Below are 15065 nucleotides of genomic sequence, written 5' to 3' on the forward strand. Positions count from 1 at the left end.
ACAGCCATAGAGTTGCTTACACTCTTAACTAGAGGGAAAGCTGAGGGCGCAGCACTCCAGCCACCATGGGCACGCAAAGAATCATGGGCCGGGCTCCTACTTGGTGCGGGACAGTCTGTTTTTTCTAGGGTGCACGGATTGGCGTTACTATGATGTCTCTTTTTTCATCATCATCATCATCTCGAGGTGCGTACATAGACCGCAAAAGCCATAGTAGCGAGGGCGCAAAAGCAGACGCCAATAAAAGGTTTCTGTTTCCCGAAACGCCACTAAAAACTCCCTTAAGTGATTGCACAACCATACATATTTCCAAAATGTTTTTTTCCTTTCAATGTGTGCCTATTAAGTGCGAAATATTGGTATTTGTGCTGCTCAAAACTAAGCCAATAGGAGAAAGAGCCATCGCTTATGTTGGATAAATCTCACACTGACATGCTGTTTCTCTCTCTTTTTGCAATTTAAAGTCACAATATTGAATGTTACGACATTATTTACGGCAGAACAACGTTTATCTTTGCATTAGTTTTGAACAAAAATTGCAGTTCTGCACTCGGTAGCTCTCCGGCCCATGATGCTTTGAGCGCCCATGGTGGCTGAACCGGTCTTCTGGAAACTCCATGTAAACTCCCATAGATGGCAGCACAGCTTTCCCTCTAGGTAAGAGTAAGAAACTCTATGCCCTACACACCTTCTTCTGGACACGCTAGTTTGCATGCGCTCACGTGGTTGCTCGACCTCTCCTACCTGTAGAAGGCAAGCACAGTTTTGCTGTTCTAACTTTAGCATGCGACTATACTTGCGGTGGACTGGCTGCACTGGTCAGGAAGATTGAGGAAGACGTCCAAAGGGGGGAAGCTTTTTAATGAGCGAGTAACTGCTCATCAACATCGATGCAAGCGCAGTCATACGGCTACAAAGAAAAGCTGTACGTCTCCCACAAAACTTTTGTAGTTGAAAAAGAATTCATCCCGGCGCAAGGTTAGGACTAGGGCAATTTTTTTCTTCAAACCACGAAATTTATGCGAAAGCTGTATAGTTTTTTTTTGTAGCCATATGACAGCACTTGGGTCGACGCTAATGAGCCGTTACTCAATCAATAAAAATTTACTCCACATTGGGGGGGGGGGGGGGGGATTCCTCTATCACTGGACCGTGTCACCTCATTAAAATAGATGGAAAGTTGTGTATGCCAATGAAAGCCACTACAAGACTGGACTGAAACTGATTCCAGGCTGGTACCGGAACTTGTGCAGCAGAGGTGACTCAAAAAGAGAAAAAGGAGTCATTCTCTTGTTGCATTTATAAAACGTACATGGACTGTTAGATCTAACCCATTTTCACAGCTGATTTCACACCTGATTTGACATTTCAAGCCAGTTCTCTTTTTTTCCTTGCATCTTCATACTTTACCAGAAAAATTTATTGATTCAAACATATCTCTTCAAAGCCATATTTTTTATCAATATAGCGACACTCATGAATAAGCACGGGTTACCATTACAGACTACACTAGGAAGGAGAGAACCGCCTTGCAAAAGCAAAGAAGCTATACCAGGGTACATTCACTGAGCAGGGCACGGGTCTTGAGCAGCTGAGCCTCCAACTGGACCGCATGCTCCACCCGGCGCCGGCTGCCTTCCAGCTGCTCCTCCAGCATGGCTTTGGTCTCCCCCAGGATGCGCTTATCCTCACGCAGTTCCTGAGAACACAAACCACCCACACGTTAAACGTGGACAAACAACCCCCCATTGTGTTCCTGCAAGGCAGCACCAACTATGACAACCTACAAGACTGTTTCAGAGGACCATTTGATTTGAAAAATCTTTGTGGCATATTCACTTCACTAAGCTTAACCTTCATAAATAAGAGAAATTAAAGTTCCACATTAACGTTCCCGTAAATTCAACAGACAAAAGTGGAAGTGGCTGTAAAGCTTGATATACTTTTTTCTCAAGTTTTCACTTCTTTGTCAAATGTTTTTGCCTTACGGAGCATTTCAGTGCACTTGGTACGGTTGTTTTCAGCAATACCTTAGCTACATCTCAAAACCATCCTTTTTTCCCTTAAACTTGATATATCTGCATTTAGACCAAATCTGATGCTACTTTTTTCTACATACGTTTTCTTTCTGAATTTTTTATATAAAAAATTTTGCAGCTTTCCAATGTGCGGTGGACCTCCGGAAATGTCTGAATGTTCTTAAAAATTTAGCTCTTTTTAAATGAGAAATTATAATAATGCCTCATAAGAAATGATCTAATTAGGATATGCAATTTTGCCATACCTTTTCTTCCAGGTGAAATATTTAAAGTCAGCATCACCCACATGTTAGGTTTCAGCAAGATAAGATGACAAATAAAATAAAGCTAACTTCCGGCACACATTTTTCTGGTATTCTTAACGTCCAATGAACACAACTTGTGACACACAATGTCAAATCACCAGTGCCCCCAAGAGTAACCTTAAGCTGAAACTCAACAACAACAAAAAATATATGCAATGCTCACCTCCACCCTGCTTCGAAAGAAGTCAAGCTCGCTCATCTTGTCTTTGTACCTCTGTATCTCGGTCTCAAGTCTGTCCAGCTTCAACACCTGCAAAAGAACACCAGCTTTGTCTCAGAACCTCCTTTCTTTTTTTCTACTTTTTGTAAATGTGTTTTGACCGAGAACTCTTAAATGAAACACAGACCTTTTCCTTGAGGATGTCAATTTCATCTCTATATGCTTTGGCTGTTCTCGCATCTTGCACAAGCTCTAGATTCTGAAATAGCAAAAGCAAGCCATTAGTGATGGAAACTTCCAAGCGCGACATAAAAGTGTTTTGCCCAAAGGACAAGACAAATGGAGAAAGACTTGAGGAATAAGGCAACGGCAAATACAGTTACAATCGCGCAGGCTCTAGAGATGATTAAAAAATCAGCTATAATACAGAGCCCAAATTAGAGGCATCTATCTAGCGTTGATGGGATCAAAGCATTAGTCCAAATTAAGCAAGTCTGAATTCTACTGTCTCTGTCTGAAGCTGCTGCTCTTCCGCTTTGGTCTTATTCTGTGTACGCACAGATATAAGCACCCTTTTATGTGCTCAAGTTACACCATAGGAAGAGAAGCTCACTAATGCAGGGAGCTCTGGATTGATTTCCACCACCCCGAACTTTTCAATGTGGGCCAAAAAGTCAGGATGTGCCCAGAATTGCTCCTCGTTCCCATACACACAATGCGACTACCACGATTGGGCTAGGCACCAAGCGACTCACTGTGTATACAACTATTGTCACAGACAAAATTCCCCTTGCCTCTGTCTCTCTTTCTCCGCATGCATATGTGTGCGTGTGTGAGCAAATGAATGAGTGAGCGTGGGTGAGTGTATGTGCAAGTGTGAGTGAGAGTGCACGTTTGTGTGCATGCTGTTTGTACGGGCAGCAAATGGGTGACATCGCACTAGAACACAACTCAAATTTACATTCTCTGAAACAATGAAAAACAAACCCTACAGGGCCTTGGACCACAGAACTACCCTTGGTGCTCAGCTATTTGGTATTTCATTGAACAAAGTTGAATCATTCATCAATTCATGATTCCACAGAAAAACAGTAATGGCAAGAAGTTATTCATAGGATGGCAAGGAAGGGTTGAAGGAGCACCTGCACCAATTCAGTAACGAGAAAATACTAAGACGAATGGGACCCGTACCTCTTGTCGTAGACGACCAATGGCCTCCTTCAACTGACCAAGTTCCTCTTTTTGTTCAGACAGCACTTCCAGCTTCTCCTCTCTGCAACACAGACAATATCATGACATAAAATTATCTCCAAAGCAGAACTTGCGAACTACTTGTATACGAAAGCAATGAATAAAACTCGGGGAACGCCTAGTCAATGCTGTTAAGAGTAAAACACAATCGCAGTTACAGGTTTCGTGCACATTGCATACTCAACACTCGCACACTGCCTTCCTTCTCTTTCTTTCTTTTTATTTTATGCTCCACGCTAGCCTCTAGTAGCCTGCATGAACGGCGCAAATTTTTTATTTCTTTCTCAATGAGGAGTGCTCAGGCTTTCGATATTGAGGTGTCCATTGAGTAGTGAGTGCATTAGTACTCCTTTTACTTTCTCAAAGGCAGTTTTGTTTTCATTTCCAGCGTGTATGAGTGGCCACACGGCGTGCTCTGCTGGTTTTAAAGACAATAATATAAAAGACCATAGTGTCATTAGTGCCGTGATCCATGTTGACCTTTTTCACATGATTATCTAATTGCTTGTTTGCACACTCATAATTCATCATTAACACATAAGTATGTCTCTCCCTAAGACAATTCATCAAGTCAAGGACCCCAGAGCAGCCACTAGGTCCAACTTTATTCAGCCTGAACCAACGGCCTATCATGGAACATAAGCAGAGTGCCTGTCTTACAAACCACTGGTCCTAACCCGCCTTATTCCAATTTTCTTTTCAGCTTACTACCTATGATCACACGAACCACCATGAGAATTCTGCCCCAAATCAAAACATATTTAGATATGTTCCTAAATTTTATTAACATTTTGCTTGCACCAGAATTTTTCACTGATGGCCATCAATGCTAACGCCAATGAAGATGACGCCAGCTTTTTTGTGACATGGAAAGCTTAACACCATTGTATTAAACAGAGGGCGACACCGTGCTCTGAAGAAATATGGACATGAAAATTAAACCACTCTACGGTGATAGGAAATCACTTTCCCAGACAGACATCTGCACCATGCTAATTAATGACAGAGCTTAGGTAAATAAGGAAGTGATGAAACTGCCATGTACAGCATTTCTTGGACAGGACATGAGAGGAAGTGGTGGCCAATGACAACCTTAATGGTGTGTAATTAAGTTTTTCCATCCATCATGTGACCTCTAAGCAACTCTGACATCCTAGTGATCGCTCGGTTGTTTAAAACCGAAAGAAGTGACATAAAAAAAGTTTTATTATAAATTACTTAATGTGGTAGGAAAATACCAAAGGATGATCCATGTACAGTAATGCTTTATGCATCAATAACAAGAAAATGTGCAACTAAAATTTTTTGTCTGTACTACTTTGAAGTAAAAGCACACAAAGAGGACACAACACAAGACAAGTCAGACAAGCATACAAGCAAGAGACAGCCAAGGCTTCAATACACCACTTCTTCAAAAACACAGCTCAAAGCACGCAAAGCAACAAAACAACACAAACAAATGCCCACACTAGTGCCACAGGCAGCTACCACAATTTTCTTTTTAGCACAAACCTTTATCGTCAGGTTATAATCTGGACAGTTTCAGGCCATTGTTCTGCATGCTTGCCCAAGGTCCAAAAACCACTACTGCAAGCAAGATACCCCATTCGTTACATGCAGACACTTTCCACACCAGCTTCGCCGCAAATACTTCATAGCTATAAGCAAATGGAAGTAAATGCTTCACAGCTATTTTTCCCCACTCTAAAAAGCATGAAGCTCGCTCATTCACAGCTCTGAGTCACCACAATTCGGTAAAGATGTGCCCCAAGATTTTCTGATTAAGGGAAGAACCTCCACCGTAATCAGTTACTCGAACTGAGGCATGCTGGTATTACACACTAGGAGCCTGCTAGAAAACAAAACTGCAATAGGAGTCGTAATCCGTCTTAACAGTTGCATGCCTTAACTTCAATGTATTATAAATTTATTTCGTGGAATTCAGCCCTATGGTCTTGTTTTCATGCACTGTTAAACCATTGGCAATAAAGCATATAATAATATCATAAGGAACATGCTACAATTTTCACTCATGCAAAGGTTTCTTATTCAAATGACACATGCGTAAAAATTTTGGAACAAAGGATGGGTCCACCTCATATCGGCAGCCACTGCATCTTCTACCCCACTCTGTAAATCCATTCTGACCGTTTAAAGTTCATCAGCATGCACAAATGATATCAAACAGCAAATGCACACAATTTCACCTCCCTTCTATCGAAACGGCCACCACAGACAAGATAACCTTTTCTGTTGTGGCAAAACCTCGTGTGCTCGACAGCCAAATGCCACAGCTACTCGGCCACTGTGGTTTGATGAGACGGAGTAAAAAAAAGAAAAGAGAAGAGGAAAGTTCATGAGACTGCAGCCACACTCACAGTTCCTGCTGACATCGACGAAGCTTTGCCTTTGCGTCAGCCAATTCCACACCTAGCCTAGAATCGGCCACCTGGGATGATGAAGCCGCATCACCACCGCCCCACAGTTGCTCCCCTGAGGCATCCAGAGTGCCACTGGACTCCTGCTCCAGCGTCAGGTTCACAAGACGCTGGAACAGCAACGCCTCACATCAAACGGATGTCACCAGGCCTAATGATCATAATGATGTCACGTGAATACAAACGTTACACACCTTTCTTATGCCTTTGCAAACTAAGAATTCATTCTGATCTATAGATCAAAACAGGACTACTGCTTCACCCTGGCACCTGCCCTGTTGACTTAGAAAATCAGTATGGCAAGAGCATTGCAGAACAATGCCAAACTGATAGACAACTCAGTGAGAACCATATAAACACCGTCCTGGTATAAGACAGCCTTATTCTCAAACAGTTTCCATAAACCCTTTAGAAATGCCCCCCATAGATTTTGTGCCTTTGCACATAATAACAACAATGACTATGCCCCATAATGGCATGCAACAGGAGCAGAAGCCACCCTCATTTTACAAAGCTACTTTAAGCACCTTATAATAAAATGGATGTGCATATCGCCACATTTTCTGTACAATATATTACTCTGTGCTTCTAGCTACTAGCAAAATCCACTGGAGGAAACAAGCATGAAAAGCTGCAACTTCAATGCACCAACGAGAATCAACAGTTTTCTAGTGAACTGGTTCAGAGCAAAACTGCTATATAAATCGTATCTACAAAACAAAACAAAAAAATCTTAACAGAAACATTAAAGCTTCAAGTAGGTACTATGATAACCTAGGGTTGCAGCAGCTCGGCATGCACTAAGAGCCTATATTTGCTTGCCCACCTTACAAAATGTAGTGTTTAAATGTTCACGGCCGATGTAAGATTAGATGGAACCATACAAGAGATACGCAATAAAACACAAATACTATACACTCAACCCAAGCCAAATAGTCAAAAACACCCTGTTGTGTGCTAGATATAACACCTCGAATGTCTGATACCTGAACCGAGCGCTCACAACATGTAACAGCATTGCTTCTGTTTATCTGCCTTCTGTATAGCCAGACCAAAACTGCTTCGACACTCAAGAGTACAAACCTGTGCTGCGCTGTCTCGCTGTCGCGCGAGAGTGGCCACATGGCGGACTAGAGTGGCATACATGCGCGGCCGGTCAGACTCGGGCAGGGTTTCCAGGCGACCCCAGTCTCGCGTCCAGACTGAATCTGGGTTGTCCGTGATGGAGGCTATGGCTTCGGCCAGAGCGGCCTGGGTGGCCAAATCCAGCCTTCGGATGGCTTCGATAAAGCGCCCCTTGCGGCCACACTGGACAGCACAGCCCAGCATCAACAGCAGCAGACGACTCAGCTCCTGCTCGCTGCTCTCTGCACAAGAGAATTTAAAAAATCAAAATGCTCATTGTAATGTTGACAGTAGCAGGAGCACCGACATGAAGGACATGTGGAAACTACAGCTGTGCGAATAAATAAATTTTACGTCTGAAGTGAATTCGAATATTCTTTTAAAGCAAAGTGCAAATCGAACTGAATATTTTTCTGATATTTTTCTAATACTGCCAAGCTAAATTGGAGACAAAATCTTCTGCAAACTGTGGCCAGAAAAAGCAAACGTATTAGAGGCAAGAAAATACGGTATTTATTCGAACCTAAGCCGATAGTTTTATTAAGAACACAAGATAAAAAAAAATTAAGGGCAACTTAGGTTCGAGAATATCTGACTATAATTCGTAACACATGATGATTTTGCATTTAAACTGAAAAACTGGCGCACAGGCATTGCCCATACAAAATTCCTCTGAAAGACAGTAATGTAATGAACTCTATCCCTTCCTGTAGCCGAAGCAAGCACTTAGAGGAAGACTGTGAATTTCATGTGTCATGGAGCTTCGCCCTACCACAGAACCTGGCAGCCTGCGCATTGTAAATATGAAGGCGCTTGAAAGTTTGCGAGAAAGGGGTGTGCAGCTTTTTTCGCTTGCATTTTGTAGCTTTTGTCGTCCTTAATGTTCGCATTTTTCAGTTGGCTTACATTTTAAGAAACATTCTTTTTTTCTCCCAGCCTCCAATGGTTCTGGTGTCGGCTTAGATCATCTAGGTCAGCCTAGGTTCAAGTAAATACGATAACAAATTACTCGGTGCAAAGTGAATATGAATTTTAAAAACTGGTCCCATATAAAATATTATCAGATAATCTAAATATTTAGCGCAGATAGCTGAAAGTATAGAGAAACATTTTTCCACAAAACACAGGTATGAACAAAACAAATACCACAAAAAAAAAAAAAAAAGAATCGCTCATCATAGGCACAACTTGTCATGCTTGTAAGGACTACCAGGCATTAATTTCAATGGCACATCAAACATTAAGTATTCTGTGACTTTCAATTATTGTAAATCAATTGTAATTGTAAATGAAGCTAAGCTAGTCATAGAGTATCCACTGCTACAAGAGTTCTCAAGTATAGTTGTGAAGTGTGATTCATATGCAAATATACACTAAATACCCAATCCTTTGCCATTCGGACTATACTTCTTTTTTGCTTGCTCAAGCAAAAAATTAATTCATACATTCCAGCGGGTGGGATATTTGGCACTAAACAGTCACTTACCATCAAAAGTTCCTTTGGCAATGCTGACCACATTAGGTAGGTGCATAACTAGTACTTGTTCCAGGACCTCCTGAAGCAATGAAAAGGGCCACAATGCACACGTTACACAAAAAGCTTCATAGCGGCAAAGACATTTACAATGCAAGAAGCTGCTGTCTGGAATTAACATCTGAGGCATAATCCATTAATTAATGACAGATGAACCCAGAACAACACCAGTGATCTTATTAGCCCCTTCCTCCAGTATTGTAACAAGAACTAAGCTCACATTGTTTTCAAAGGGACTACTACTATTCACTGCTTCCTGCTCAGTGTTTTTCACACAATGCAAAATCTCACCTCGTAGAACACTTTGATGTTGTGCAGTAGCATGTTGAGATTCTTCAATCGGGCAGTCATGTCGGTAGCTGGGTTTATTACCCCGGAGTACATGGGATGGGCATCACTGCAGTATGAGAAAAGAGAAAGATGGGAAAAGAAATATTACACACATTTTTGACAGCGTTGTTGTATACAAGTTTTGAATATAAATAAAAATCGGAGCATATTACCAATCTATGCCCTGCCATACTGCTTCACCTTTAGACATAATAAAAAACAGCCACAATAAGCCACTCACATCTGCAACCAGACTGTATGCAGAAAGACCCCATCACAGAGCTGCTTGAAGTCCAGTGGCTTTCCATCATCATCATAGAATGTTCTGACCTGCATCAGTAGGAGAAAAGTATTCACAACTTTACGCCTCACAAAAGTACATCGCCATCTATTGAATATATGATACAGCAGTTGAATTCTTGAACAAAGTTATCTGCACTGCTTGTGGTGAACACATTCAAATGGTTGTCAAAACCATTTTAACACTATGGAAGCGTCATGAAATTTGCTCAGAAGAAAGTCTGAGTGCTTCTGGGTACCAAATTCAAACCGAAGCTTCAAGTACAACTGTGGCCAAATTACTTCTGCATCAGGTGGTAGCAACTCAGTTCAGTTAATGCCAGCTGGAGGCTAGGTAGTCTCCATCAAGTGCTTGGTGAACAGCACTCGATCACGGTTGCAAATGCTGATCCAGAACCCATTGTGATCACCCATTGAACAGTGTTGGGCCACAGCATCATCATCATCATCATCATCATGATGCTGTAAACCAGCTGGTCCCACTTGCCGTAGAAGCAAGGTGGCATTTCAGACTATAATATAGGTGTTAAATGCAGGTTCAACAGAAAGAAGCCAGCTGAATGCTATACATTTATAGCTCGTGGCAAAAGAAAGAGTACAATTTCAGATGAAGCCGGGTAAATCCCTTTGCACCATATATACAGTACTGGGAGCATGCATTGCATTGTATCAGCTGGAGCCAATTAGGATCAGATTGCAGTGCCTTGAAACAGTCATGAGGCTCCTTCAGTCCATGAATCCAACTAGGACCACTTATTGGTGTCAGAGATCTCAGCTAACACAGTCGACCTCCTGCTTGGTCTTTTCTGACATCAGTTTATTTGGAACTTTAATCTGTAGTTTACTATCCTTATTGCAGTTAATAAAAAAAAAAAGTTCCGGATTTCCTCACTATTTTTAAGGTTGAATCACAGGTGCGGCAAGTTATTGAGTGTCCTTAAAGGGGCCATGCAATGCTTCTCCGCGTGTATAGGTCGTGATAGTCTGATACAGAGTAGTAACCAGTGCCTCTGTTGGTGCTTTCTGTGTCACTTGCGTTTGTAGTGTCTTTGTCTAAAGCGAACATATTGGATACATTGACTTAATATAGAATGCAACAATGCCACATAACATGTTTTTCCTAATGGACACAATTTTCAGCGCACTTGCTATTTATCTATCGTCAAATGCTCGCCAGTTGGCATCACATCCGCTGCAAAGAACCACCACCGTGTGTCGACATTGTCAGTGCCATAATATTGGTTCTTGATCAAATAAAATATTAAATACCAAAATATGCATGTTACGACCGGTAGCAATACCACTGTCGTAATTCAACAATTGCAACAGCAAAACAGCAAAACAATTTGCTCAAATTATGTTGCAGGACCCCTTTGACTGACAGCATTTACAAAGCAATGTTCATTTTATATGAAGAAATCACAAAAGTTCTTCACAAACTTTTATCCTAGAAGAGAATTAGCAAAGTTAGAATATGTATAATAAATGTGGAAGTACTGTTTTAAAAGGATAATACACTCAGTATATTTTCATGCAATAGAATCCACTGGCCTTAAAAGCAATTATTGCAAATGGGATCTATTTCTCCCTACACTTGAAACATGTATGTCTGTATGCTGTTTGCCATAAATATGGTATGACTGATATTACGACAGTGACATTCTGACTGCTACAGCCCACTTTTGCTGAAAGCCATTTGAACGAAAGGTTTCTAAAAGTGAATAGTGTAAGAACTAGTTCAAATTTGAACAGTCAAACATTTTTATTAATACTAACCCAAAGTCAATGCACCCACAAGTTTGGCAATAACAAAACTAGGAAGCAATTAAATGACAAAGCTGAGAAGCTGAGAAAAAGCGGCCTCCACAAATGCCATGAACAAAGTTCTTAAAAAGGAAAGCAGATTCCCTCTTTTAAAGTGACCAGTTGCCACGTGTGCCTAATCAGCAATATATTTTAAAGAATGCCAGATTGGGGATGGCAGTCGACAGGCTATCAGATAAGGTAGGGCATTATATAATGTATAATGAGTCAGGAAGACGCTTAAAGGGACACTGAAGAGATATCTATGGTCATATTCTAATGTGAAATATCTGTAGAGGTGGTTTTTGCAAGTATCTGAGCCAAATACAAAGCTGTCCCTAGATCCTTTATTTTAAATATAATTTTTTTAAACTGCTCCTCACAAACAAACAGGGTCACACCTCAGCGTGCATTCTTAGCTGGCTCCTCCTCACTGATGGAAATTGGGCGTGCCCAAGCGATGCGGGTAAGATGGGGTGTAGTAGGGCACAGTTAAGATCTGTTTTCGTTGTTCTTGAACAGTGGCACGTGTTCAGTTGAAGGGAACCAGCATTATTTCTGATTGCCAATATTTTTTGTGCCACTGAAACTAGCTTAAAGGATATTTGCTTTTCAGAAACAAGCAATGAAATATCGATTGTTCATGCACATTTTCTGGCCTTAGTAAATATCATTTTATGGTCCTGTTAAGGACACTAGTATGGCTTCTCAAATGTCACTCCCAGCTGCTGTTGTAAAGTGTCTATGAGCCATTGCAGGTTAAAAAGAAAATGCCAGCGAATTTAAGACATGCAATACAAAGTAACTACAAAAGAAGTATGCATAATAAGATCTCTCAGCTATGAACAAGAGGTTATGCAAGCACTGTTAAATGGTGTTAGTACATGCAATGTTTTAGAGGGGCCTCACGGATGAAATAAATTCGTAACAAGGGAGAAACTGTTCATCGGTATCTAACCAAGCCCGGCCACACAGCTACAAGGAAAAGCTACACAGATTTCAAGGGAACCTTGAAATAAAAAAAAGAAAATTCTAGCATTTGGGTGGATGTCAATGAGTAACTGCTCCCTTATCAGCACGTTAAATACAACACTGAAATTATAAAACAATACCCAGGCATATGTACAGGAGTGATAAAAAGAAATATGAATAATGCCACACCTACCCGCTTCAATGTTTGATTCCTTCTCATCAAACTTGTACCTGTGCAGTAACAAAACTGCACTAGAGTTGTCCACGATACAATAATCGGCAACTCTAGCATGTTTTTGTTACCACCAGGTACAGACGTGATTATAAGATGCACAGGTCCCGCGACGATGTTCGCATTTCTTTCTAACGCAATAGTGCACAGCAACAATCAATTTGCATTGTAGGTCACAAAGAAAAGAATGCTGTGTAATATTCTAGTTTATATACATTTCTACAAGATGTTAAAAGACAAAACGCAGAACAAGTTTGCATAGAAGGAGGCCTTCTAAGAAAAACATCCTTGCAATCATAGGCGAGCGCAGAGGGGGGAGGCAAGGGGCAGCCACCCCCTAATCCTCAAAGGGGGGGTGCCAAGTTCATCCCCATTCCTTCACTCTGGCGGACCTGTGCCGTCGCTTTTAAATATGCAGGGTTATGGCCATGCAGATGTTTTTTACTATACTGGCGGCCGAGGCCTCGTGCTGTTGTTGCGTTCAAATTACCGTTACCTCCGGAAAGGCCGGGACTTGATGAAGGAACCGTTGTGAGTCGCGCGTCGAGTAATTTTCAATTCTGCATCCATGGCAAAAGCTTGTTTTGTTTGTTAAGCGCAGAGTATTTTGTGTGTGTTCCTACTCCATTTGAGGTTGATGCTGTCAACCATGCTGTAAACCAAAAAAATGTTTTGTAGCCATTCATCTTTGCGCTATGTTTTGGCTGTATAAGGGCCATGAAGAAGGGGGGAAAGGAGCGGTGGGGAATGAAGTAACTTCGCTCCCCCTAATGCAGAACCCTGTGCATGCCTATGCTTGCAATACCAGTAACATGACACTTCTCATCTCATCATAGTGTTGCACAATTACACATGCTTGTTAATCAGGAGCTTTGAGAATTTGCACCAGCTAATGTGCACAAGATTGTAATAAACAATTCACGTTAACTAGATTTTTTTGTGTAGTACATACATTTGAAACTAAGAAGATGTACCTGAACAGCATATACTGCAGGAATATTTTCCAGCCTTCTAAACAGCTGGCATGTAAATTTCACTGCAGTGGCCATCATTTGACAGCCTAGCTAGCATGAACAGGAACAGCTCGGTAATCATGTCTCGGCGAATTCATTTAGACTTAGAACGGTTTTTTGAAAATTTTCGCTTCAATCTTTCAAACGTTGCTCCTCCTGAAGCGCTCGAACTGCTTTGCGGTCCTACGTTTGCGGATTGCGCTCACTAAATTTATTCACTGAATCAACAGCTAGCCGATGATGCATTCGCCGTGTGTCTTCAATTAACTGATGCGCTGCAGGTAGTACACTTGAACGGAGCCTGCACAGCATACTGCAGTCGTGATTATCACAGCGCGGAAGCCACACTGGCTAGCGACTCGGAGATGCAATCCGCCCAGCTCCCACGTCGCGACTTGCTTACACGAGCGAGTGAGCAAGAGCTTTCTCGTACTACAGCTTTCAAGCCGAGAACTCTACTGCCTTTGGTCAAGGCTCAGCGACTCCGAAGACTTTCAGTTTATCTGTGGAGCCAATGCAAGCAAAGCAACTGCTCTACAGGCGAGCTTCATTCCTAGCTACGAGTGGAGACAACGCTTGGGAAAACGCATTTGCATAACGACGGCCTCGTCATCACTTTGTTTGTCGTTGCGTGACCGTAAAAGCAAAACTGCCGGTACTTAAGAAGAGAAAAAGAAAATGTTCGGAACACGGAGAAAGCGACAAGCAAAAAGAGATCGCGCAGATAGTCATAAGCACACGAGTGATGATCAGAAAATGAGCACATAAACCACAAACGAATGGAAAGTATTTATAGACTTAAGACTCGAGTTTAATTTCCGATACAATGACCTGCAACGCGGCTCACTCCTGGGACAAAGAAGTCTCCAAAGAGGAATAAAAAAGAAAACGAAAACAGCCTCTGAAAGGAGCCATTGTTTTAATTGTCGATCCACGTCGAGCCCTTCGTTTGCAACTATATCGATCTGAAAGCGGACGGAATAGTCAGGATAAAACATTGATGAGCTGGGACTGTGGTTGTTTAATATGACTACTTCGTGCGACTCGCACGCTTTGTTAACAAGTAAAGTATCACGGGAGCAACAACATAAACAAACCTCACTGCACCTGACTCTAAACTTGACAGCCCTGTGCGACTGGAACAACTTCTCCTAGCTGCTGATCGCTAGCATCAATAAGAATAAAGTGGAAACAACAACGAAAAAAATAGCAGCTAGTCTCGGGAATCCGTAAGAGGTTGATTTCGATCCCACGCGATCTTTTTTTGTACTTTCTTTTCGTAAACCCCAGCGCCCGAGAGCCGATCGTGAGAAGGCACCACGCGAAACTGGATCACTCACCCACGCAGCTAGAGGGGACTGGAGGAAGCCTTCTTCGCCATTAGCCATGCTGAACTTGCAGTATTTTTCACCTTTCAAGCTCAGATCGACGGCAGGCGAACGCCAATTTCATCCCTTTTCGCTGAAACCGCACTGCCATCGTCCATGTTGGCTGAGGGGACCGACAACTAGCGCCAGTGAACGGCGTCCACAGACGTTTCGGTATAGTTTTGGGAGAGGAGGG

General features: G+C 42.0%; 1 protein-coding gene across 1 annotated transcript in view; it reads right to left on the bottom strand.

The window, feature by feature from the left end:
- LOC146175884 (uncharacterized) overlaps nucleotides 1–15031 on the bottom strand; it is a 56501-nt gene extending 41470 nt beyond the window's left edge. The window contains exons 1-10 of the mRNA XM_084582249.1: nucleotides 14843–15031; nucleotides 9424–9512; nucleotides 9144–9249; nucleotides 8805–8874; nucleotides 7277–7560; nucleotides 6134–6303; nucleotides 3696–3777; nucleotides 2692–2763; nucleotides 2508–2594; nucleotides 1553–1699 (exon numbers count right to left, since the gene is read on the bottom strand). Of these exons, the coding sequence (XP_084438375.1) occupies nucleotides 1553–1699; nucleotides 2508–2594; nucleotides 2692–2763; nucleotides 3696–3777; nucleotides 6134–6303; nucleotides 7277–7560; nucleotides 8805–8874; nucleotides 9144–9249; nucleotides 9424–9512; nucleotides 14843–14890 (1155 nt within the window). The 5' untranslated portion in view covers nucleotides 14891–15031. The remainder of the gene's footprint in view (nucleotides 1–1552; nucleotides 1700–2507; nucleotides 2595–2691; nucleotides 2764–3695; nucleotides 3778–6133; nucleotides 6304–7276; nucleotides 7561–8804; nucleotides 8875–9143; nucleotides 9250–9423; nucleotides 9513–14842) is intronic.
- Nucleotides 15032–15065: the final 34 nt, after the last annotated feature.

The sequence above is a fragment of the Amblyomma maculatum genome, chromosome 10, assembly GCF_055883805.1.
Source record: "Amblyomma maculatum isolate TAMU_Amacu chromosome 10, ASM5588380v1, whole genome shotgun sequence".
Lineage (NCBI taxonomy): Eukaryota > Metazoa > Arthropoda > Arachnida > Ixodida > Ixodidae > Amblyomma > Amblyomma maculatum.